Here is a 24906-nt window from a genome sequence, read left to right as displayed (position 1 = left end):
GTTCTGTTTATGATAACTTCATTCCTAAATTGACACGTAGAAATGGGGTAGGGGTTGAACTCTTTCGGTTGAGCCCCTTTCGACTATTTTGTTGAAGAATTATCTTAGTTTGTTTTAAGGTGAATATTCAAAAGCAGAGCAGACGAATCTACCGTATTTCACAGCATAATCGTCGCAGATTTTATGCCATTTTGTTTGTTGCAAAAAAGTGGGGTGCGGTCATTGTGTGAAGCATTTCAAATTAAAGAAATTGTGCCGGTATTACCGGTACTTAAAAATCATTTATTACTAGGTAAACTGTATTTGGTGCAAGATTAGAATGCATGGAATACACGTTATAATTGAAACTTATATAAATCGACGCACCTCATTTCTTCGTGACAGAGAAAATTTTTCTACAGTGTTGCCAAGTAATTTAATCTTCTGTGTTCGAAGATTCTGCACCGCTATCATTGGTTGTCTGACAAAAACATAAAATCGATTGAACAAAGAAATACATTGTCCAATTTACTGAAAGCACAATATATTCTACATATTCATGTATTTTAGAAATGAGAGATAGTATATTGAATAGATTCAATTAGTTGACACACGAGAAATTTCAGCAGCTAGTTTCGAACCCTGGGTAAAGATCGTATCAGAATAGCAAGTTGTGTTAATTGCGAAGCTGTTAAAACAAGTGTGAAATAGTTACAGTAGGTGCGAGAAGAAAGAACAGACAAACATAGAAAAAAGGAGAATCTTACCTGGAAAAAGAGATACAACACAGGTAGCCAGCAGTATGATTCGATGAATCGTCATGGCATCTGAACTGAAACAATAGACACGTTACGTAAGTTATGACACTCAACAGGTACAAACATAATTTCCTGCACACAAAGAGAAAACATGTAGAGACACTGGCGTACGCAGCGGGGGAGCTGATGTGGCTATGGCCCTTCCCGAAATTTTGAGAGAATCAAAATTTTCAATTCAAAGTAGTAAAGAAGTCGAGAAAATCAGTGATAAACAAATTACCCTTAAAATGACCTCCAATTATCATTCTTGTCTTTGAACAACTTTCAAAACGAAGGTTAAAAATTTTAATTACAATATACTTTGTAGTGTATCTCGTCCTATAGCCCTTTCTTTCTTGCTCTGTTTCGGATTTAAGATTATTTGTTTTAATTGGGATTAAACATACCCTTCCGATTGACAGATGAAAGATAGCTATGAACCTGCATACTGGACCCCCATAGGTACGTGGTACCATGCATCAAGTAATTTAATTACTAGAATATGAAGTTCACTGGATAGGATTGAATGACAGTTTATTTAACAAAACTTAAATTTGTATTGAACAATAATATTAGATACATACACCAACTGTCATTAATAATTATGACCTCAACGAGAACAATATATATCACGATAATTTTCACTAGTTATTCTTAACTAATAATTGGCTTTCTCTCCTTGTGCTGACTATTTAATTGGTCTCATTATTCATCACAGGCTATAGTCCTTACCTAGAACGCAACTGTGTGATTTCCACTGTTAAAATTCGAGGCTCTCCGAAAAAGAAATTCTGCGTACGCTAGTGGTTCCCAAAGTGTGCGCTACGGCGCCCTGGCCCCGTGGCTGGCTTACAGGGGCGCCGCGAAATGTTCCAATATTTTCACTGAAATGATATGATGGTTCCAAATATGTGCTTATTTAGTACTTTTTACACATAAATGTTTCTGAATTTGAAATATGTGTTTATTTTTTAAGGCAAGTAAACCTAACGTCACTAACTGAGCGTTGCAAGTGTTAGATAGGCCTCCCAGCTGGAATTTTCTATTGGTTCCAATTGAAATTTCAATTGGTTTCAATTGGAATGAATCGGATTCTATCGGAATGTATTGGTTTCAATTGAAACCAATTGGAAAATCAAGACAATTTCCAATTAGTGAATTGTATCCAAATGTAAGTTTGTATATTGGAGAATCAATATGTTATAAATTCATTTATTGACTCAAAGCATAGGTACTTTGATTCTTGACACCACATTTCCTGTTATTTAGAAGTTCTTTGGAAAAACAGCACACTTGAACTGAATGTGTTCTGAATTCTAATGCATACTAGTGAAGTCAGATTTATCTTAATAAATACCTAACAAGAGCTCTTTCTTGAGAACCAACTCGACCTTAAAGAAGCTAGTAGTTGGAATAAATGTTCATATTAGTTCTTGTTTCTGCAATATGAAATTTCCATGGTTATTCTTATATGCGCATGTAATGCAATTGGAAAAATGAGCAATCTTTTGATCAACTAAGTCAACCTCGACAGTGTTTTGTTTGTTTATCACTTTTTCAAGTGTTGTGGGTCAGATTCTTTGTTTAACCTAATTTGTTGCTGTTTTTGCATGTATAAAGGAAGAACATCATGTCAATTTATGACTGAAGCAGCATATTTTTCGATTTTGTATAAGTGTGTTAATCACAATGAAGCTACAGAGTTAAAAACGTGTTCATATATTTAAAAAAGTTTTGTATGTGAATGTTTTTCTAAGTTACAAATTCCACATGCATTACCAGAGATTTATTTTAGTTGTCTTGTATTATTTCTCCATTGCATTTACAGTTGTATAGATAAGAATTTTTCATAAGCAATATATTGAAAAAAATAAAATACTTTCCAATAGAAACCAATTCATTACAATTGACCAATCGGTTCCGATAGAGTGTCTAAAAACGTATATTGTCTATCGGAACAAATTGGAAAAAATTCCAGCTGGGCTACATTCTGACGGAAAAATCTTGAAACACTAAGGGCGCCGTGAAACGAAAAAAGTTTGGGAACCCCTATACGCTAGTGTGTAGAGAGCAACGCAATAGACAGAAGATTGTTTCATCGTTTGTAACCTTATTTGTAAAATGTTCTAAATAAGCATCTTGCAAATATTATAATTTACCACTCTTGAGCTATAATTTAGTTTAGACCGTAAAGTCGTAGGCTAATCAGTATTGGAAATACAGTTTAAAGCAGCAACTTTCGGCATTGAATTTATGGGAGATTTAGTCGCGACAAATTTTGCGCATTTTTAGCGGTGGGAAGATACTCCAGGAGTATTTTCAATTCAATGTTAATTTTATGATTTGTAAAGTAGTAGTAGTACCTAATAATAATAATAATAATAATAATAATAGCAATAATCATAATAATGATAATAGCAATAATAATAATAAACGTTTCGTTGACTCTGACCCCCCTGAGAAAAAATCCTGCGGAGCCCTTGGCTACAGGCCTACTGTCACACTATCAGGGCGTTCCCATCACCACACTGCATCTTCAGAATTTTTATTTTACGACGTGACTCGATTGCACCTTTTTGCGTTCAGGAAGGAATAATAAACTTGTGGATGTAACTGTTGCAGCTAGAGTAATTTCTGTGCCTGGTGCTACGGGGAATTTCCACCTGCCTTTTTGATGTGTACCACATGTCCACAGCAGTTACGGAAAATGCAGGGTAAGAATATGCTGTTTTTGTTTACATAAAAAATATTATTTCCCCAGAATCAGTGAATTGCTTTTTCGTCTCCACCTTTAATTTGACACGTTAATGAAATGCAACTGTTCTTTCAGTTAAATCCATTGGAAATTCAATACTGGACGTGAAGTTGTTAAATTATGTACACGTTTAATTTAATTTTAACCTGAGAAATTACGTCAGAACACGATAGATGAATAAATCAAAGCTTTAAAACTAAGATTTTAAAATATATGACCGTTCGCAACAGAAGGGAATTAAAAAAGCGTTAAAATTTACATAGTATTTGTTTACGTCACATGCAATTTATATACTTTAAGTGCTTTATTATTGAGAGTTGGTATGTTAAAGAATAATACATAGTAATAGTTACATATGACTGCACTTCTATTTTCATAATTATTGTAAGTAATTGAACTTCTTTTTCATGATATCTCACTTTTCGAAGTGGTTAGTAAAAATGGTTCTTTATTTTATAAATAATTTAACGAGAAGAAAAGCTAATTTTTGAAAAAAAAAAAAAAAAAAAAAAAAGTGGTTAGAATTAATGTTCCCCTACTCACAGCCCACTGGAGCTCGTTCGAAGCAACGGAATTGAGGTGTAACTTGGTATGCATGCTAATCAGACTATGGGGAAGCGAATGCTGACGGAAAAGTATTAGATCAAAATTTTGAATTATTTAACGAACTTAAAAGGGAAGACGCACAAACGTCCGGTGTTTAGAAATATGTTGCATTTCATCAATTTACCTTTCCAGCTTGTCGTTCGAATTGATTTGCTTGATTTTACTTCGCTTTTGTGCCACTTTTGGCTAATTTGCAAAGATGGGGATGAGTGATGATACGACGAATGAAATTTATGAATGGACACTCGCAAACATTCATTCCATGGCCGGAATTAGAACCCGGGACCCCTGGCGTCGTAGCGTGATGATGTGCTAACCACTCCGCCACGGGGGCCGAGCTTGTCGTTCGAAATTTCTGACTGATTATTATTGTTTTAAAATCCTGGCTGAAGATAACTTCGACAGTACATGTGGTCGTACTGGCAAGACTTCCTGAACAAACATTGAATGCGTCGAGAGTTAAGAAATTTCTGCGCTTACTTCCTCAACATCAAACCAATTGGAGCTGAAGCGTAGAGATCTTTTCGCCTCCACCATACTCGAGACTTCAAAGGAAAAATTTCCACTGCCTCTGCCCCACTTCAGTGGACGGACTTGTACTTTTCTTACTTTTTCTTCCGATTCACTTCGGCCCCAGTGGGCAGCCAGAAACCTGTGCAATCTTGCGCACCCCTTTGCTTCGCCCTGAATTTGCGAACTTGCACTTGATAACATCTGTTTTCTGAATGCTACTTACACAGCCTCTAGCACTCATCTCCGCCCACAGTGGGTGTCCAGCCTTCGATTTTCATATCCAGAATGGCAGCGATTAGTTGTCCCCCTTGAATTTTTCATTGTAAACTTCCCTTGCCTCCCCAGTTTTGGCACTCAATCGCCGCCACTGATCAGAACGCCTCTGGACATACCCTTTACACCAGCGGCGTATACTCTGGGTCATCTAGGTAATCGCAGATGACCCGGCTGTATTTCTTTCTTTTTTTTAAAAAAAATATATACATTTCTTCGCAATATTCTTCCAAACCAATTTCGATGCATCATTTCTTTGCTTCCAGCGCGCCGCGAATGCTTCCAACCGTTTGCCGCTAAATGTCCGGGAACCTTTCTCCAGCTGGTGGAATGACGTTAGGGAATCTCACCCTGACGTCATTCCACCCGCTTCCTTTACAACCCTTGGCGAGGAGGGAAGAGAAAGAAAAGAAGGGGGAGGAAACTCTGCTTCTCAGGCGCGGCGATTCCTTGGCCAGGGTAAGCTCCTTCTGGTGAGAGTCCACCGGTCTCAACCCCTAGAGTTTGCCTTTCCCTCCGCTGGCGACCACTGACCTCCTACAACCCTCCTCCACAATTCTCTCCCGAAGGCGAAGGCTATGTCGTTGCTAAACATAGAAACTGTGTGTTTTTTTTTATGGCAGGGACATTTCTCAGGAACGGGATTTTTGGGTTCACAAATTGCCTTCTGTAAGGGAAATAGGGAAAACATACTCGGTAAAGTTCGAAGAACAGGAAAATATGAATAACATAGGCAAACCAATTCTACGCTAATTTTCACTATACATTTACTTCTGTCTTGCTGATGTCTGTTACATAGAAATTTATCAAAAGGAAAAAGCTTAAATATTGAAGATGAAGCAAACTAAATTAAAATTCAAAACTTAAGCAATTAATGCACCTATAAGCTGACTCCCCCCATTCTTGTATTTGCAAAAATAGTGATTGTTTCTTCTCTCTAATCTTCAAAAGCAGCGAGAGTACTTCCTTCACGGAACTGAATATTTTTTAAAGGAAAATATATAAATAAATTATATATATTTTAGTTAATTTAAGTTACTATTCCACTTTTTTAGATTAATAGTGATGAAGATGAACGACTAAAACATATAAGGAACAAACACATCAGGCACATAGCCAGGTGGAGGATTGTTTAATGAAGTGATCGACACATTACATGGACAACTTTATGATAGATTTGGCGATTTTCATACATTGCACTTTGTTTCCCTCTTGGATTCATTTCAGTTCCCAGTGTTTAAGAGTAACTTTCCAGAAAGAGCTTTCATGTCTTTATTGGAAAAATATGGTGCACACTTTGATTCTGTGAGGCTGAGAAATGAACTCACCGTTCTCTATGCATCTCAAGATCTCAATTTTACTGGGAAGCCAATTTACGAGATAGTTTCTAATATGGTAAAGAACAAACTAACTGTTGCCTTGCCAGAAGTATATAAGTTGGCAACACTCATTCTCACTATACCATCCACTACAGCTTCTGTTGAACGTTCTTTTTCGGCACTCAAAAGAATAAAATCATTCTGCAGATCAACCCAAGGACAGGACAGGTTAAGTGGACTTGCTCTGCTATCAATTGAAAAGGAGTTGCTACGTAATCTTCGGAACAACCCCACCTTTCCATTTCATGAAGTCGTTATTGGGAAGTTCACCTCTCAAATAAGAAGACTAGAGTTCAACTACAAGTAATCGGGTCCTGGGGTAAGTTGAATTTTGCACTTAAATTAATAATGAGGGTTTCTATTTCACTAGTGCATGTCTTTCATTTTATATTTCACAGTTTTTTTTTATTTTGCTTTATAATACTGTCTTGTTTTATTATTTGAAATTCTACACGTATATTAAACTGCAATAATGAGAATTAATTGATTGTGGTCGCCACAATAAGACAAACATTCCCACAAAATATTCATAAATCCCATATGGATCCTGATATAAAATGCACGGAATCTTTTGGAGTTTGATGATCAAGGGAGGGAGATTACCCACTCGTTAGAACCAGCATACGCCACTGCTTTACACGCACTATTAGTCATTACTAGACTTCGGATAGTTATCCACTAAAAAAACACTTTAAATATGCATGCAAATATGCACTTAAAATGCTCGAAATATGTTCTTTAAATGATCAAAATATGCATTTTTTTAAAAAATTTAGCCATAGCTTGTAACTATTTATTAATTCTACTGTTTACATAAGTAAAAAAAATATGGTTTGGCTTACCTTAGTGACAATTGACCATATTTTACATATGGTTTTTGTATTGTGTCTTAATCATAAGTCCACTAACTGTTTCTGACTTCACTGAACGTCACGATTAGCAGAAAGTGGAATTTCACCAGCTGTCTGTCATTCTACTCAGCACTATTGCACTTAATAACTACGTATTGTTTCAGATGCCCAAAAGTAAACTTATGCCTGTTATCCACGAGAATACTTTTATACTCTGAAAACAATCTCTCCACATCACAAGAAACAATAAGCGCATGTTGTAATTTCAACAAATCGGAAACGTGCAGTTCACTTGGAATACCGTTCACATTTTGTTTCCCTTCATGAAAAGAGCAAATGTCCTTTATGAGCTTGTAGCCAGAATTCTTCGCTAACACATACTGAATCATGTTTCTGAATTGCTCCAAAGGAAAGGAAACTACAAATTTTCAGACAGAAACAGCAGAATATGCATTTGTAAGAAAAATTCGGTAAAATATGCAATATATCCTGAAGACATTGAAAATATACATTTGCATATGCCATATGCAAAATGCATAACTATCCGAAGCCTAGTCATTACTTGGTAACTTGTATCAAGTTCCAAACTTGGTACGATTGTTACAGAAACAGTTGTATTGCGATCGAAACGAACAAGAAAATTTGTAGATCTACGAGTCGGATGGCTAGCGCTCTCGCATTTGGTGCGAGCGGTCCCGGGTTCGATTCGCGAAAGGAACGCAAAAAATTTCGACGTTGCCCAGCTTCGTGAGAATAATTGGTGAGCTACTTGGAAAGAAGAAGTCGCGGGCTCCGGTCTCGAAAGCCAGAAAACCGGGGCGATGGGACTCGATGCTCTGACCGCACGCCACTCTAGCAGGCCCTGGTCCTTCGACGGCTGTTGCGGCATGGTGTTTAGTTTATTTCTTTGCAGACTGGCCAAAGTATTAATTCATTTGTAATATATATTTACTCTTTTCCACTTTTTATCTTTTTGCTCGTTCGGAGCCCCTTTCAACTTATTTCCGAGGTTCCCTCTGGAGGCACAGTAGTTCGGATCCCACTTTAAAATGTAGGTCCCGTCCGTCCAGTCCCAATTAGCCTATCCGTGCATAATAGTGGACTTGAAACTTAAAAATGACTTCCTTTATTGGAAAGCGCATCTGTTTGATGCAGTTTTAGACCATGAGTTTCCTAACATGTATCGCGTATCAGAGCTTACATCTTTGATTCATAACGATGTTCAACCAAACTTGGGAGGTAAAATGTTTCGAAGATGCCCTATTACAAAGAACATTAGAAAATATTTGTGGAAACACGAAGCATAGCCGTTTCTATTTCATGAAACCACCATTTATTCTTATAGTTACGATTAACCTAGATAGATAGAAAAGAGACGTAGCCTAATAATATAAATAACTAGCTGAATACCAGGCGTAGCCCGGGTATTTATTTATCCCAATCTGGTATTAGACAGGAAAATAATGAATTCTAACTATAGAGTAAAATTAACTAATTTTAAATGTGATCGTGAATGTCACCAATTAGCTTAGCGACTCCGAAAACTATGGATTCGACACTAATCTAGGTCATTTGTGGCATTTTATTTTTCACCCCCCCCCCGCATGCCGATAGGTGATGAGCTTGAAATTGTATCGCATTGGAAGTGTCACGAAAACTATGGATTCCATTCACAACACAGCCTGAATGTTAGACAACCCGAGAAACACTAACGTTGTGCTGGATTGCATATAGTCACGGATGTCTGTTTGTGCAGAATTTAATATCGGTCGTTCTTGATTATTTTTACATGTCACCCCTTCCCACCCCACCCCTAGGGATGCCAGGGGTGTCTTACCCCAAAAATATTCTTTCCAGATTGCAAGTGATACGTGTACCAAGTTTGGTTGAAATTGCTCCAGGCGTTCGAGAGTAATGCCGGAACAAACATATATACACACACACCCACACACATATATCCATTTTTATAGATATAGTTATATTTAAAGTATCACAACGCAACTATAACAACACTCATTATAAACCGTAAATAAATACGAGGGATGATCGGAAAAAATGTTACAAAGCATATAAGTTTTGTTTTATTCACTGTAACGTAACGAAAATTTATGTGTAAATTAATAACATGTTTGTCTTGTTGCGTGTTTGAGGACTTCGGATTCTGACCATGTATACCCGAGAAGCGGACATTTAAAATGGTGACTCGTCTAGAAAATTGGTCAAGAGTAGAAGTGAGGGCAGTGGTGCGGTTCCTGTGGGCCAAAAACACTACACCTGCTGACATTCATAGGCAGATTGTGGAGGTGTATGGGGAGGGAACAATTTCGAGGCAACATGTAGCGAAGTGGTGTCGTGCCTTCAAATAAGGACGGACCAGTATTGTTAATGACAATCCTCGACACAGCGGTAGACCCAGTACCTCAGCCACTGACGTGAACTGTGCTCTTGTGGATGAGTGTATTCGTGAGGACAGAAGAAGAATATTACGCTCAATATCAGCTGAACTGGGACTACCATTTGTTTGGCTGGCCACCATTATCTGACATGTGATGATGTCAAAGGAGCTGCCTCATGGTGGCTACGAGAACTTGACGCGGATTTCTGTGCAACCGGTATGGAAAACCTCATCTACCGTTGTGACAAGTGCTTGAATAAAAAAGGTGATTACATCGAGGACTGGTGTTGAGTGCCCTCAATCATCAGGTGTGTTCATCTTCCAGCTATGTCTGGGATGGCCAGATCCGGATCCTGGCGGATCCGAAATCCGGGTCCGGTTGGTTCCGGATCCTAAAATTTTTCGGATCCGGATCAGCGGATCCGGAATTTTCAGATCCGGATCCGTTTCGCCATCCCACATGCGCTTCTTTGGAAAGTAAGAATGTGCTTATGTAACGAGTGCACTCACGGTCCCCGAAATGACGAGTCAATCATACCCCGGCACGGGGCCAAACGTCGTTATGTGTACGGGAGACCGGTCGTGACTCTCGGTCCAGGTTTTCAAGTTCGGTACTGAGACGGTCGTTTATTGTCATACTATTGCGAGGCGGGGGTAGATACCTTGAAATATTACACTGTTTTGTTTACCTTTGATATGTAGATTCGAACAATCATAAAACACTAATAGCATAATATCTGGTACCTGAAAAACGTCAAATAACAACACTGACGAACTGTAAAAAAGTGAATATATATTGTAACAACATAAAAATATTGCAATCAACAACTGTTTACAAAGCCTCCTCACTCTCACAACATTCACTCTATCTCTCTTTCACACACATGAGGTATTTTTTACATGTGAAGTATGGATACAAATCATGGATCTCATTAACATATCATTCCTTTTAATTTTTAAACCTTTATGTGAATTTAGGGCATTTGTCTGTCAGCTCCTGTGCTCTTTTAAATTAACTTAAGTGCCAGCCCTCGGAAAGCGGTTAACTAAGACAATTGGGTCGGCGTGGTTAAATCTTTCGTTCGAATGAACGTATGCATCGAGTCGTAAGCACGACATTATACAAGTTTCTCGGACGGGGGTATTACACATAAGCCTCTCTCGTCCAATGAGAACAACTACACAATTACATAGGGATGCAAAAACTTAATTGGCTCCAGCTGCCGGAATACACCAATCAATCGTCGGCGCGAGCGAAAATTACCTTAAAAACCACTATGCAACAAATAATACTATTTCACGCACACGACCTTGCAATAAAAACAACTACGCTTTCCACAATTAAAAGGGACTCATCAGTCAACTATTGACAAATTAAATGGCGCGACGGGGCGGTCGGTTACACAAGACATGGAGCACACTTTGACAATTTATACTAAATATTAAAGAAATGAAATGGAGCTTCTACCCTGAATGCAGACAATTAAATTAGAACATCTGAACATGAAATTACCCTTTTTTATAACAATACCAAAAATTATCAGACGCGGAGGTTAGGTTCGGGGTTTCCTGAGTAACTTTGCGAATAAGTGAGACTTCGGCGTTAACTGTACGGTGTTGATACTAACGACGCACGTTTACATGTACATGAGACCCTCTGAAGTATACTGTACCAGACTCTGCTACATGGCGTGGTCATTCATCTCTCCTGGACGCGGGACTTGCACACGGTTCCTTTGTGGCGAAATTGTCCTCCAAGGTTGATCGCGACGAAGAATAATTGCGACGATCTGTTGCACTTGCACCTCCTCAGAACTTCGGGCGTTCATCTCGTCACTAGCGTCGGGTGTACGTGGTCACGCGCCGGTCAGGAATCTCTCTGGTGACGGGCTTCGATTCGGCGTCGTTCTGGAAGCGTCGTTCTGGAGTCGTCCTTCAATCTCTCCCTCTGGCTTCGATCGGCGTCGTTCTGGAGTCGTCCTTCAATATCTCTCTCCGATGACGGTTCGATCGGCGTCGTTCTGAAAACGTCCTTCGGGCTTTGGGCAGTGTTTGGCTTTGGTGTCGTCTTTGGCGTTGGCTGACTGGCTTCGTCGGAAGATGGCGATGCATCGTTGCGGGGTCAGGGAAGTCGACAGACTCCCTTCTCAATCTCCTTTAGCCCTCCATCCTTATGTAGTCCACGCTTGGCAAAAACAAATCACCGCGTAATCTTCACCAAAATAAGGCGCACACTGGTAACTCCCTATCTGCAAGTCGCTCACAGTACGTAAGGAAACAAAGTTCACGGACACAAAGCAACGATCACGCGAGAGTGTAGCGCGGAGATGCTCTCTCTGTGAAATCCGGGTCAAAATTGTGTCTGGAATCATAGTACTGCCTATATATAAGAGATTCGAATTCTTCCGTTGAAAAGGACGCTCTAGTGGCTTGGCTTCTGTTTCAGAGGGATGGAAATGACCTCTCTCCATTGTCTTGAAACGCGGTCAAGTGCGCGCGTCGTCGATCCTTTCAGGCTTGGGCTCCAGCTGATTTTTCCTGGTCATCCGTGAACATGGGTTCGAACGCCTGCTGCGACTCAAGCCCGGTAGCAGCGAAAATAATCTTTCCTTATCTCCGTGTTGGTGCAAATATGTCATGTTCTAAGCGGCGGCTGTCACTCAAGAAAAACTCGTCCCCAACTCCCGACGTCTGGCTCGGATACAAGTTTATTCACAAAATAAATCAAACCTCACACTTTCATGTTTGTGCATAAAATGAATCAATAAACAAAAAATAATTTATATCGAACTGCGTTTCACATGTCACTAGATACCGTGACACTTATAACATATTGTTACCTGCTAATATACATATATATATAATATACATACACATATATGTATATAGTGTGTGTGTGCGCGCGTGCGCGATTTGTAATTAATTAATACACATACAAGGGAGGTCTAAGTCTCCCCCTCCGATTTCCATGAAACTTGGCAGGTGTATAGAGTCCCCCCCCTTCAAATGTCAAGATGAGGAGAAATTGAAGTGGGAATCTGACTCCGAAACCACGTAAATATGGCATAGGAAGAAACAGGGGGTATAGGGCCTCTCTATACACCTGTCAAATTTCATGGGAATCGGAGGGGGACACAGGGGTCAGATCCTTACTTCAATTTGTCCTCATCTTGACATTTGAGGGGATTTTGCCCCCTAAAACAGTTTTTAGCTGAAACAAAAAAAACACGTATTTCTTCCTTTAGGCCACTCTATACACCTGCCACGTTTCATGGAAATCAGAGGGGAACACAGGGGTCAGATCCCCAGTTGAATTTGTCCTCATCTTGACATTTGAGGGGAGGTTGCCCACTAGAACAGATTTTTAGCTGAAACAAAAAAACACGTATTTCTTCCTTTGGGCCCCGCTATACACCTGCCAAGTTTCATGGAAAACGGAGGGGGACACATAGGTCAAATGCCCACTTAAATTTGTCCTCATATTGACATTTGAGGGGAGGTTGCCCCCCTAAAACAGTTTTTTAGCCGAAACAAAAAACGCTCTATTTCTTCATTTGGGTCTGTTTATACACACACCTGCCAAGTATCATGGAAATCGGAGGGGGACACAGGGGTCAGATCCTCACTTCAATTTGTCCTCATCTTGACATTGGAGGGGGGGTTGCTCCCTAAAACAGTTTTTTTTAGCCGAAACAAAAAAAAAACACGTATTTCTTCATTTGGGCCCGTACCTGCCAAGTATCATGGAAATCGGAGGGGGACACAGGGGTCAGATCCTCACTTCAATTTGTCCTCATCTTGACATTGGAGGGGGTTTTGTCCCCTAAAACAGTTTTTTAGCTCAAACAAAAAAACACGGAATTCTTCCTTTGGGCCCCACTACACGCCTGCCAGGTTTCATGGAAATCGGAGGGGGACACTTAGATAACCTCCCTTGTTTGTCTTACACTTTGTAATTATATAACACTGCATATATTATAACGTTTTTTTTTTAATTTGTAAAACTGTAACTGTAGAACAATTGTATAATTTTTGTACAACATTTCTATCTTGTTATATGTGTTAAAGGTTTCATCCTGGAATGGAATGTCTCACATTTATGTGTGTTTTCATTTCCAATACATTCGAATGAATACATATTCGTTTCAATGGCATTTACAAAATTACCTCTGACATTTTATGTTAAACAAGTAAGATTATTTTTGTGCACGAGTGTGTTAGCCGATGCGTAGCAAAGTATTTTAGGAACAACACTTGAAAAAAATTCTTGTAGGACTAACGAAACATTTCTTAGTAATCGAAGATCATAATACCTTTTTAAGGTGTGGTAATATTATAATGGGATTCAGATACGAAACTTTCGGACCCGGATCCGGATCCGAAATTCTCGGATCCGGATCCAGATCCGAAACTATCAGACCCGGATCCGGATCCGGAACTCTCGGATCCGGATCCAGATTCGTAACTTTTGGATCCGGATCCGGAGATCCGGATCCGTTTGGCCATCCCTAATGTCTAACACATACGCCATAATAGGCTTTGTAACCTTTTTTTCGATCATCCCTCGTAATATGGTAGACCTTACTAAATTTGGTAATTTTGGTGGTACCCTTGACCCTCTCTACTCTCCTCGAGAAAGTGAAATTATTTTGCACGGTTTATGAAGATGTTGTTGTTTATGAACGTTTTCAGTCGTTTTTAGCTTCCGGAAATGTGTTATTGTAAAGTAAAGTCTGCTACCTTAGCGTGTTACCTTGTCGTGAAGCAGAACAGCCAGAAGGCTTCGTGCAATTGAATGTAGCACCCAACACGACATTCCACAACAACAGCTTTAATTCTATGTCGTTAGGTTAGGATTGTCAGGTTTGGGACTGATGGTTATTTTCGACGCGTTATTTCGCAATTTGAGTGTGCATATAAACGGGTTTTACTAATAAAAAGCTGCGAAATGGCAGGTTATTACTGGCGCGAGCCATACTTTGGAATCATATGTTTCCGTTAAATATGACTTCCGCGCGCTCGAACCAATTTTATATTACGTAAAACATCGAAATCTGTAGTAAAAATTCAACATAATTCTTGAAGGGGTACAACGGCCCCTCATTTTATTATTTGTCACCTAATTAAACAGATGTTTGATTGCTGGAAACTATTTTTTGGTTGTACCAAACAACCATTTCCTCTGTTCATGCTTATCAAAGGAGAACTCATTGATGATTTACAAATAAACAAATCTACATTATTAATAACAAATTACACGTATGACAGGCTCCGTAACCTAGTGGTTAGCGTGACACACTGCAAGATCAGAATTGGCGAATTCAAACCCTGACGACGTAGATTTCGTGTTTGTTATTCTTCTATTCTAACAAATTCGCAGTGCTCTTACCTTAGCTGCATGCCCGTCTGTCAGTTCTTCGTGCATAATCCATTTCTGTTGGATCATTCGTGTCTTATATTTGAAATTGCATTGCTTTTCTTTTATTTTGTTGTACATTTTAACTATGCTGATGCAGCAGTTCTGTCAAGCGGTCAGAGAATAAGGAAAACATTTGAAAATCTCTATGCATGCATAAGTAATTACCACCCACGCCAGTCTGCACAGTCCAGATCAGCTGTTTGAAATTCAAACAAGTTTCATTTGACTTGTTTTTGTTTCACTTGCCTCCACTCTTCTGGTAAATTCTCACACGACCTTCCCCATGTTACATAAATGAAAGATATTTCCGTGAAAATAAAAACATACCTGTTGTTCCTGTTTTCTATCTGCAAAAAGTCATGATGACACGGAGTCAGGAAGCTATGGAATCCCATAGAAAGAAAACAATTCTGCTCTTCACGATTTACCCAAGGAATGCATCGAGCAGTTCCTAGATCTTCCAAACTGCGAAACCGGTTTCTTCATTACGAGCACGCCTCGGTGAGCACCAGTTTGTTGGAGGCCAGTGCAGTGTTGCTACTGGACAGGGAAATTTCTCTCAGTGGGAATATTTTCCTGAAAGGAGAATTTTGGGAGTGAAACTCAACTCGCGTTCCGATTCTGAGAGCGAGTTCGAGCCAGTGGCGAATCCAGAAGTTGCAGTTGGGTTCATTTCAGTCGAGTTCCTCACCTCACCTACATTTGCACTGTTATACAAAACAATATATGGTTATGTTAGCAGGAACCAACTGTGTTCTAGAGATTGGCGTCTTTTTTTTTAAGCAAAAATAAGGGTCCAAGGCTGGATTACATAGTTATTATTGTATGTCGTTATTCTTATGGTATGTCATAATTCTTCCCATTAACACGTAAACTGATGTAAATGTTCAAAAACTCATTCCCTGCAGGAGTCTTGTGTTCAATCCCTTTTTCAGGCATCTTGCAGAGTGGTTTGGATCCAAATTTAAACTGTAGGTCCAGTTCTGATGGAGTAAGCTTAGATAAAACTTTAAGGAATATTATCGATCCTGTTAAACTTGGTGGTAAAAGACAGAATAGTTGAGCGCTGAAAAATATTAGGCATAATAACAGTGGCGGCTCGTGGTCTGACTTTATGGGTGTGCACTTCTGCATCGCGTCCAGAATAAGTGTTTTATCACCCCTCTCAAATACTCGCTCCCGTTTTTGCGTCCATAATGATGCTAAATGTGTTGGTAACCCAAGTTATGAGCACCTTTTACTGAAAATGAGGCTACGGGAGAGCCATAAAAAAGATAATTTTTTACAAATTTGAAATACCGCGGCGAATTTTCCGTCAATCACGAAAAGAGCGATGTTATTGGATATAGATAATTCAACATTCGATAACCTGACAAAATCACTATAAACATAGAAATGGCGATCTACAATATTCCATATTATTGTCAATTTGCAAGATATTTAGTAAAAACTTTCCCCCTCGCTCCGCTGATAAATGTGATAAAGAATAATAACATTTGCATACATCAAACAAGTAGGATCAGGCGACTACCCAGGACGCCAAACCGGGGCATCCTCCTTGATTAGAGCCAAATCCTAAGCTTGAATTTATATTTTAAGTCCACTTTATGCACAGAAAAGCAAATAGAGACAGACAATCTACAATTTAAAGAGGTGTCCGAACCACTATGTGGCTATTTGTTTTAAAAAGAGTTGGATTTATTGTTGACAAGAATTAATTGAAGCTACTGCTGAATAACTTAATAAGTATATTGCAAAATCATCTAAGCTAAGAGATTATTGTTGTTTTGATGTCATTATGTACGTATGAAATAAACACATACATACAATAAACGTGTTCTTTAGCAGCATTATATTATTTTTAAAATACGGCTATTAAAACCGTAAATACATAACATGGTTATGATTTATATTGGAGGAATGTGGAAAGTATGGGGCGCCAAAATTACATCTCGCCCGGGTGAAAATTTTATCTTGAGCCACTCCTGTAAATGAGGTAGCCGATCCAACGACCACATGCAGAAAATCAGTTGTAATCTATCAAGCAGTTGTTTATTTCTAACGACCGACTGACCAAACCAACATAAGCGAAATCAAGAGAATAAATAAAAAAAATATTAAGGAAAATGACAATACTTACTCAGTCCACACTGCCCTTCGTACTTCAGAATTTGTCTTTCCCTTCTGCCTTGTCTGTCTTATTACTGCAGTCGCTGCGCGCTTTGTACGAGTAGCTAACTTCCCTCCAAATATTCAACAACGTTAAATATTACGTCTCTGCTTTCGCTATATATACTTTTCCCCTTCATCATGCTCACTTTGCAATGAAACAGGAACGAGTTTTTGATAGTGTAACATTTTTGCCACACAATGGAAACAGCTGACTGATCCACGTCTCCCTCCCCCCCTTCCCCATGAGCGGGCGAATAATTCGACTATAGCGTCACAAGGACAGTTTATTTTGGCACAAAGGCACTACAAGACATTGTTTAGAGCACGCGTTTCGCTTTCAGTTGTCCTTCCCTCCCCCCTGGCTTCTTCCTTGCCCCTGTCATGCTCGGAACAGGGTGGGCGAAGATACCATAGAAATGTCCCTTTTCCATAAAAAAATCCCCCGATTTACGATGATGTGTGTGCTGCCCAATGATGTATATATTTATATATCATTGGTGCTGCCTCTACTCCGCCACACGATCTCGAATGGAATGGGATTGCAACACTGCTGTATCGTGGACACAGCACTAGCAGTGCGAGTTTAGTCCATAATACTGCGAGCTAGCAGAGCGAATTCCTTCTCTTTTCTTGCGTTTTGCAAACAGCGGTAAGCGAGACGAGCACACGGCGACTTGTGTACGAAGCGAACGCATCTCAGCGGCAGGCGCTGGTAGATCGAAGCCGATGGGGTGTGGGAACGTTTGATGTTTTGAAGGAGATAGTGTTCAATGAATAAGTATAATAAAAAATAATTGCATTGCAGATTTATTTGGGTGTGCACGTACGAATAGACAGAAGCCGCTACTGCATAAAAATACACCAAAAACCTGGTAATTGGCAGGGGCAATCGTCCCTTCGCCCTCCCCGTGGATCAGCACGTGGTTATCAGCATCCTTTCATCAGTTTTGATCTAACCATCATTCATCCTCTTTGTCGCGATTTGTCAAAGTGGAAGAGAACCAACCACAATGAATATATATAGTTATCACAGGAGTAGAAATACTGTATAAAACATAGTGTAACGAGGATAGATTATAACATAAATATGAAACACGTTCCCAGAAGTCCACGAAATGGGTTCGGTATTTCAAATATCATATTTGTAATTTACTTGTTCGCTTACTTATCAACATCTTCAGGTTAATTGTGAATGAGGATGAATGATGATTAGATGGCATTGATGAGGGGACAAGGGCAAAAGAACACCATTGCCCATAGGAGTCGCCAAGAAGTCAGGTCGGCGTAGTAGTAGCAGTATAACCAACAATAATACTGTATTCATTATTAACAATAATTATTATAATTTACTAACCATCCTTTGTTGGACTTTTTTACTCGACGCACTAAATAAGCGAATATAGGTCTGTTTCACCTACGTCACAAACTGTTGCATTGTGGCTTCGAGCAGCCATGATCGAGGGCAGTTCTTGTAAGCATATGGAATTCAAGCGTGCAGGCGGAATTACTATCACAGACATTCGCGATTTAAGACAGTTGGTACACTCGCCTCAATTAGTACTCCGGCAGTTTGTTTCATTATACAGCATATTTGCAGAAGATGCAATTCAATATACAAATATACGCTGTATAAAACACAACTTATTACTAACTTCGTTGACCCTGTACAGATGTAACGAACGCTAAGTGGTGGAAATTTCCTTGTAAAGGGCAAATAAAATTGGCCGCAAGCATCCTGATATCATATGAAACCCACCTAATCGAAATATTTGTTTCGGGAGTCTGTGGAGTAAGCGAGCAAAAACAAGTCCTCTGAGCAAGAAGTAACTGGAGAGGGTACTACCAATTATAGCGTGAGAGGGGAAGTGGGAGGGGGCTGCTGCAGCTACCAGTCGTTTGCAGCAGCGCGCACTACTTTGCTCCGTCCACTCGTTCATCCTTTCTCAAAAGTAAATTTGAATCAAAATTCGAAGAGTAATGTGAAAATATGCGCAATGTAACAAACATTTAAATGCAAATGCTAATAATATGATGAAGGGAAATATTATACGTTCTAAAGGGAAATAAGACCATCACTGTATGGCAACACTAGGTCAATCTGCGAAGGCGATTGTCGTGGGAAAATCCCACCAGGTAGCATTAAGTGATCAAAGTGTGTGACTAGCTGCAGGTGACGTCTTCCACATATTTAATGGCTTTGACTGCCTGGCACTTTGTATTTATACGCGGTGTACGTTGCGACATCGCACAGTGACAAAATCCATTCCAAAGCACAATAATACAATAATCGTGACCGTTACGTTACGATTTGTAGCCGTGAAGCTATTTGATATTCAGTACAGGTATGGCGAGGCCTAAATTCGTGACACAGGTGCGACACGACACGAGCGAAGCGTGAACTATTTTCATATTACCGGAAACAATTACTCTGAGGTTACGGACATCATTCTTTGGAGAATCTTCTTTTGTTGATTTCATCTATGGTTCTTTCCATCTCAAGAATATAATTCCAAGAAAATAAAGTAGATACAGATACAATGCAAATAGGAAAAGTTGTAGCCATCTCAATATCTCGGCTCAGTAGTAAGTGCCAATTTAATTTAAGAAGGGAAAGGATGGCCGGAAATAGAGCATACCATGCAAATAAGAAATGATTCCATTCTACACTGGAGTTGACGAAGTGTATCTTTGTGAGTGAACACTGGTCAAACCGGCTGCGCTGTAGCAAAAGGAGGAGCTACGGGCTGTCTCAGCCACTTATACCGCGTTTGTTAGAACCTGTCCCTTTTCCCGCGCTAGCGATCGCTCGACAGTTTCGGTGCCAATGAGAAACGAGGAAAAAATCGTCTGCTGGCCAGCGAGGAGCGAATGGAAGCCAGAAGAGAGGCGCTTACGTAGACGCTGTTGCGACGTTGCGTATTTTCATTGGCTGCCTGGCTTTGACTTTCCCCAGCACGGAGAAAAGCCAGCGACCAGTTGCGCGGGAACCGGGACAGGTTGTAACAAACGCGGACAGTCATTCTCCTGGCGTTCTGTCTTTGCTGCTGACTACTCAAAGAGCGAATAAGTGGGAACTACGAACATGGGCCTCTCTTTTCTCTCTGCGTCAAGTAGCCTAGGTCACCCGCAAAGACACAGCTCGTCAACTCTAGTTACCAGGAAAACAAAGTTAAAACTGTATTGATTGATAAGAAGACTTTGTATGTATATGGCTGTGGCATAAAATATACTTAATTCGGAAGCTGATGGCATTTGAAGAAAAGGCAAGGGAAATATGTGGCCCAACGAGACACTCTATTGATTGATTGGTTTGGTGTTTTAAGTCCACTTTTTTGCACAGAAAGACTAATCGGGACTGGACCTACAGTTTAAAGTGGGATCCGAACCACCAGGAGCGTATATTCTAGGTTGGCTAGGCTATCTGCGAAGCCTGAAGTCTAGAGAATAAAATACAGGAGAAAAATCCATCAGAAATTGTAAATAATATTATTCATATCAATGAGATGATGATGCTGATTCTGGAGTTGGCAACCTGATTTCTTATGAGTTGGTAACCTGATTTCCTATGAGTTGGCAACCTGATTTCCTATGAGTTGGTAACCTGATTTCTTATGAGTTGGCAACCTGATTTCTTAGGAGTTGGCAACCTGATTTCTTAGGAGTTGGTAAATTTATTTCTATTCATAGCCTAAGACCACGTGACATAGCCCAGATCTCGGACTCGGTATACGCCACTGCGAACCACTATGTGCTTCCACATGATATCGAACCCCTTGATTACAAGGCCAGGACGTTACGCCATGGCGGAGGCTTTGAGGATGAGTGTTGATATGATTCCCATGCCTCGATTTGAACCCAGAACCCCTGGCGTTGTAGCGCTCGGTGCTAACCACCCCGCCACTGAGATTGGCACCTGGGAGATGAAAGTGATAAGAGGGTATTGTGTTATCACATCATCTCCATACCCATGATCTAGAATGTGTGGAGCCTTACCACCACCTCCACTTACATACCTTCTCATCGTACAGTGCAATGCACAGAGAAAGCCTCCCCGATGGCGTAGTGTTAACACTGGTGGCGCCTTGCAATCACGAAGGTATTATTAGTATTATTATTGCATGCGAGACACTTGCTTCGAACCTCTCTCGAAATATTGTTCTAGATACGTTCCTGTGCAGTATTTGCCTTCAATGTTATTTATTCGTGCTATTGATGCAACTTTTATTTTCTTCTTTGACATTTTTTCCTCTCCGACGGCCTCCGTGGCGGAGTGGTTAGCACATCGCGCTACGTCGCCAGGAGTCCCGGGTCCATTCATCAATTTCATCATATCATCACTCATCCCCATTCCCCATCTTCGCAAATTTGCCAAAAGTGGCACAAAAAGCGAAGTAAAGCAAATTAACCAATTTTTCCCTCTCGTTATTTCTATTTGTTCCCTTTTCTACTACCTAAACATTAAAATTCAACCCCAAGAAGATTTAGTGAACACATTTAGTGCTACCGTATAAAAACAATGTTTCTTGGAATCTCCACACATTGCATAGTGGTTCGCATCCCACTTTAAACTGTAGGTCGCGTCTCGATTAGCCTATCTGAGCATAAAGTCGACATAAAACAGACTTTGAGATTTTTTTGCTTTGATTAGATCAACAACAAAACAAACTCCTTGGGTTCATCTGAATAAGGTTGGCAACGATGTGTCTGCCACACCCCTCCTCCTAATCCTGGCTGCAGTAGCATTGACACATCCTTGTCTGGAATTTAACACACTGGTGTAGTGTTTCCATCTGTGTATATTTTTACCTATTTATTGCAATTTGTCCAAGTTTGTTATTTCTCTGCCAAAGTAGAGTACGATAATGTTTGTAATGTTCAATTTTTATTATTTGCATTTTATTTAAATGTATTGTAAGTTCTTTGTGTATATTTTTACACACAACGTTGTTATTTTATTTCAGGATGTGGTCTACTTACACAGTATGGGGGAAGGAAGAAGAGAGGGAAATTCCTGGTGCAAGTACAAAATATTTTTCTGTTGGTAAAAAAGATTTGATCTTCGATGTTATTATATAGCTATGTAGTGTTCGAATTGAGGTGGGGCATGGATTCCTTTCCTTTTGGTTTATCTTGCCCAGACTCTAGCACTTCTAAATTCGTTCCCAAAAGGAAAAAGAAAAAAAACACGTTGATAATCACCAATATTCACCAATATTACACCTTATTTTTAAGTTGAGAGAGTCATAATCGTATTACAGGTATGTCGTTGGGAGTTGCCAGAAAATTTCGTAGGGGTTTATAGGGCCTTGATATAACTAGAATAAATAACAGCAACAATAATTATAAAATAATATTTAGTATAATTCGTAAAATGAAACCCATTTTGTACCAAATTTAATGTTTATTAATATTATTCTTGGAGAGGTTCTTCTTGAGCGATTAACCAGCACAACTGTTTTTCTTCATTCTTTTTACAAATTCTTTGCATAGTAACTCTATTTTGTTGTTAACTTTTAGAATCTTTGTTCTTTATGCCGTATTTTATTTTACGTTCTATGATCCAACATTACATGATTTTGAATAGTCATGATTGATTGATTGATTGAGTTTGTGTTTTAAGTCCATTTTATGCATAGAAAGGCTAATTGGGACTGGACCTACAGTTTAAAGTGGGATCCGAACCACTATGTGGCTCCATCTGGTATCGAACTCGGGAACCCTTGATTACAAGGCGAAGACGCTACTACTGCGTCATTAGGGAGGCCTCGAATAACCATGGGATCACGTAGATTATGAAAGCTTGAATTTCTGATCTGAGTCCTACATTTTTACAGTCCTTTCACTCCTTAGTTTCTTTTATAACAGCCGAATTTATATCCACTTTTGCTTTGAATTTGGTTTTACACTCTCTTAAGTACGACTTTTCCCCTATGGACAATTCTGGATAAACCTCTGCAACCTTAATATCATATTTAGGTAACGAATATTAATACAAGCTGTTTTAACATTTATCTACGCTGATCTGCAATATATATGAAGGTAAATGTAAAGTAGCCCGTGCTCATTGTACCGTGCCATGAAGTCACACAGAAGGGGGTGGGGGGTGGGCCCACCACTGTTGTGGAGGTGCACGTCGAAGGCGGGATGAATCGCAGAGCTGTTTTATGCAGGGATCCCATCCCGGGAATCGAACATTTTGATATTTTCTAATTCAAAGCAAACATTTTACTCCCATACAAAAGAGGCTAAAATTTCGCTGTAATTTGGGAGACAAGAGTTGTATGTGTGTGAAAATCCTTATGTTGGTATTCGTAGGACAATTTCAGAATTTTTATTTAAATATTGTCCCCAATAGAGAGAAAAACCTGCAAGTAATAAAATAGAGTATTTTTTTAAAAGTAATATAAATTTTGAGAACAAGTTGGTACTTTTTCTGTTCCTGTTGTTGGCAACACTTGACAGAGGGTGACGGCCGACCTGGGGTTGCTTCCTCTTTCTCCCTTCCCTGCATCCAAACAATTCGGGTGGATGAGGGAGGGAGTTAAAAGTCCATTCACTGAGGTTTGGGCTGGGAAGAAGACAATACGGTCGTTTTTTGCCCGGGAGCTGATTGAAGCATACCAGCTGCTTATCTCAAGCCATAAATAACCTTTTAGAGAAATCAGTGGCATCCTTAACAAGACGTCTGAAGAGCTACTCGTTACCCAAAGTCCAGTTCTGATTTCGGGAAATGTCTGAAATCGTCGAGAAAAACATCGAGGTGGAAAGCAGCATCGTTTCGAACTTGGATAGAGAAACAACGTCGCAAGAAGACAACGTGCGTGACACGTGTGATAACACGTGCAGAAGAGAAGTTGCAGAGATTATAGAAAAGCAGCCGTCTGCAGATGACATCACGCCAGCTGTGGGGAATTCGGTGTTCGGATGCGAGGAACCAAACGACACAAAACACAAGGAAGATTTCCGGTTAGAGAACTCCGAACAGAGTGATTATCTGTGGATTTGCTTCTGGTGTAGTCTGTTCGGCTATGACAGAGAGGTCTGCATAAGGTGTTGTTGCGACCAAAGTGGGTGTGACTGTGCTGAGTGTATAAATTGTTTGGCAGTGTGACGATTCGTGTGGGCGTGCTGGGATATCAAGCATTAGCGGCTGAATTATATAAGTTTTGACTCATCGCAATGTGGTGTGATACATGTTTTAAGCAACGGTGGTTTCAGAATAAGAGTTCTCGGAAACTGCTATTGAGTTTGCTTGAGTTTTGAGTCCCCTGAAAAGAAAATCGATATACAATCTCCTTTCAGGGGTGCAAAATATCCCCCTCCCTCCGGAAGTTTCACACCCCGTAAAAAAAATTATAAATTGAGCCCTCTTCCGTTTGTGAACTGTGTCGTGTTTAAAGGGAGACTATGGGGTCTGAGCCCCCCCTAAGATGTCCTGAAACCAAAATTATTGTCATTATCATCACATTTAAATTATTTCTCGTTTTATACAATTACTACCAATATGTTACGTATGGTCTACTGTCGAACTGTGTTTGTGGAATGTAATAGTGGAGTGTCACACAAGTCATTCGAAGAACTCATTCATTAATCAAAGAGTTCTTTGTTTAAAGAGTGTCAAACAAATGCTTCTGACCAATAAAATAATAATACAATTCTAGCAATGCACATAATATTTTGAAAAATTATCTACGTAACCAGTAAAATGTAGTGGTGCAAGAGCAGGGCTCGAAATGGACCGGAGCGTACCGGAACGGCGTTTCGGTT

The 24906-nt window shown here is 39.7% G+C and overlaps 1 protein-coding gene across 2 annotated transcripts in view; it reads right to left on the bottom strand.

The window, feature by feature from the left end:
- The window catches only part of LOC146000343 (phenoloxidase-activating factor 3-like), a 37650-nt gene extending 22184 nt beyond the window's left edge, over positions 1-15466 (bottom strand). Inside the window, exons 1-2 of one of the 2 annotated variants that reach the window (XM_083137875.1) lie at positions 15295-15466; positions 747-811 (exon numbers count right to left, since the gene is read on the bottom strand). In XM_083137875.1, the coding sequence (XP_082994001.1) occupies positions 747-811; positions 15295-15362 (133 nt within the window). In that variant the 5' untranslated portion in view covers positions 15363-15466. The remainder of the gene's footprint in view (positions 1-746; positions 812-15294) is intronic. The other variant, XM_083137873.1, reaches the window with a different exon arrangement.
- Positions 15467-24906: the final 9440 nt, after the last annotated feature.

The sequence above is a fragment of the Lepisma saccharinum genome, chromosome 16 (assembly GCF_977018435.1).
Source record: "Lepisma saccharinum chromosome 16, izLepSacc3.1, whole genome shotgun sequence".
Taxonomy (NCBI): domain Eukaryota; kingdom Metazoa; phylum Arthropoda; class Insecta; order Zygentoma; family Lepismatidae; genus Lepisma; species Lepisma saccharinum.
This window is presented reverse-complemented; position numbering and strand designations above follow the sequence as displayed.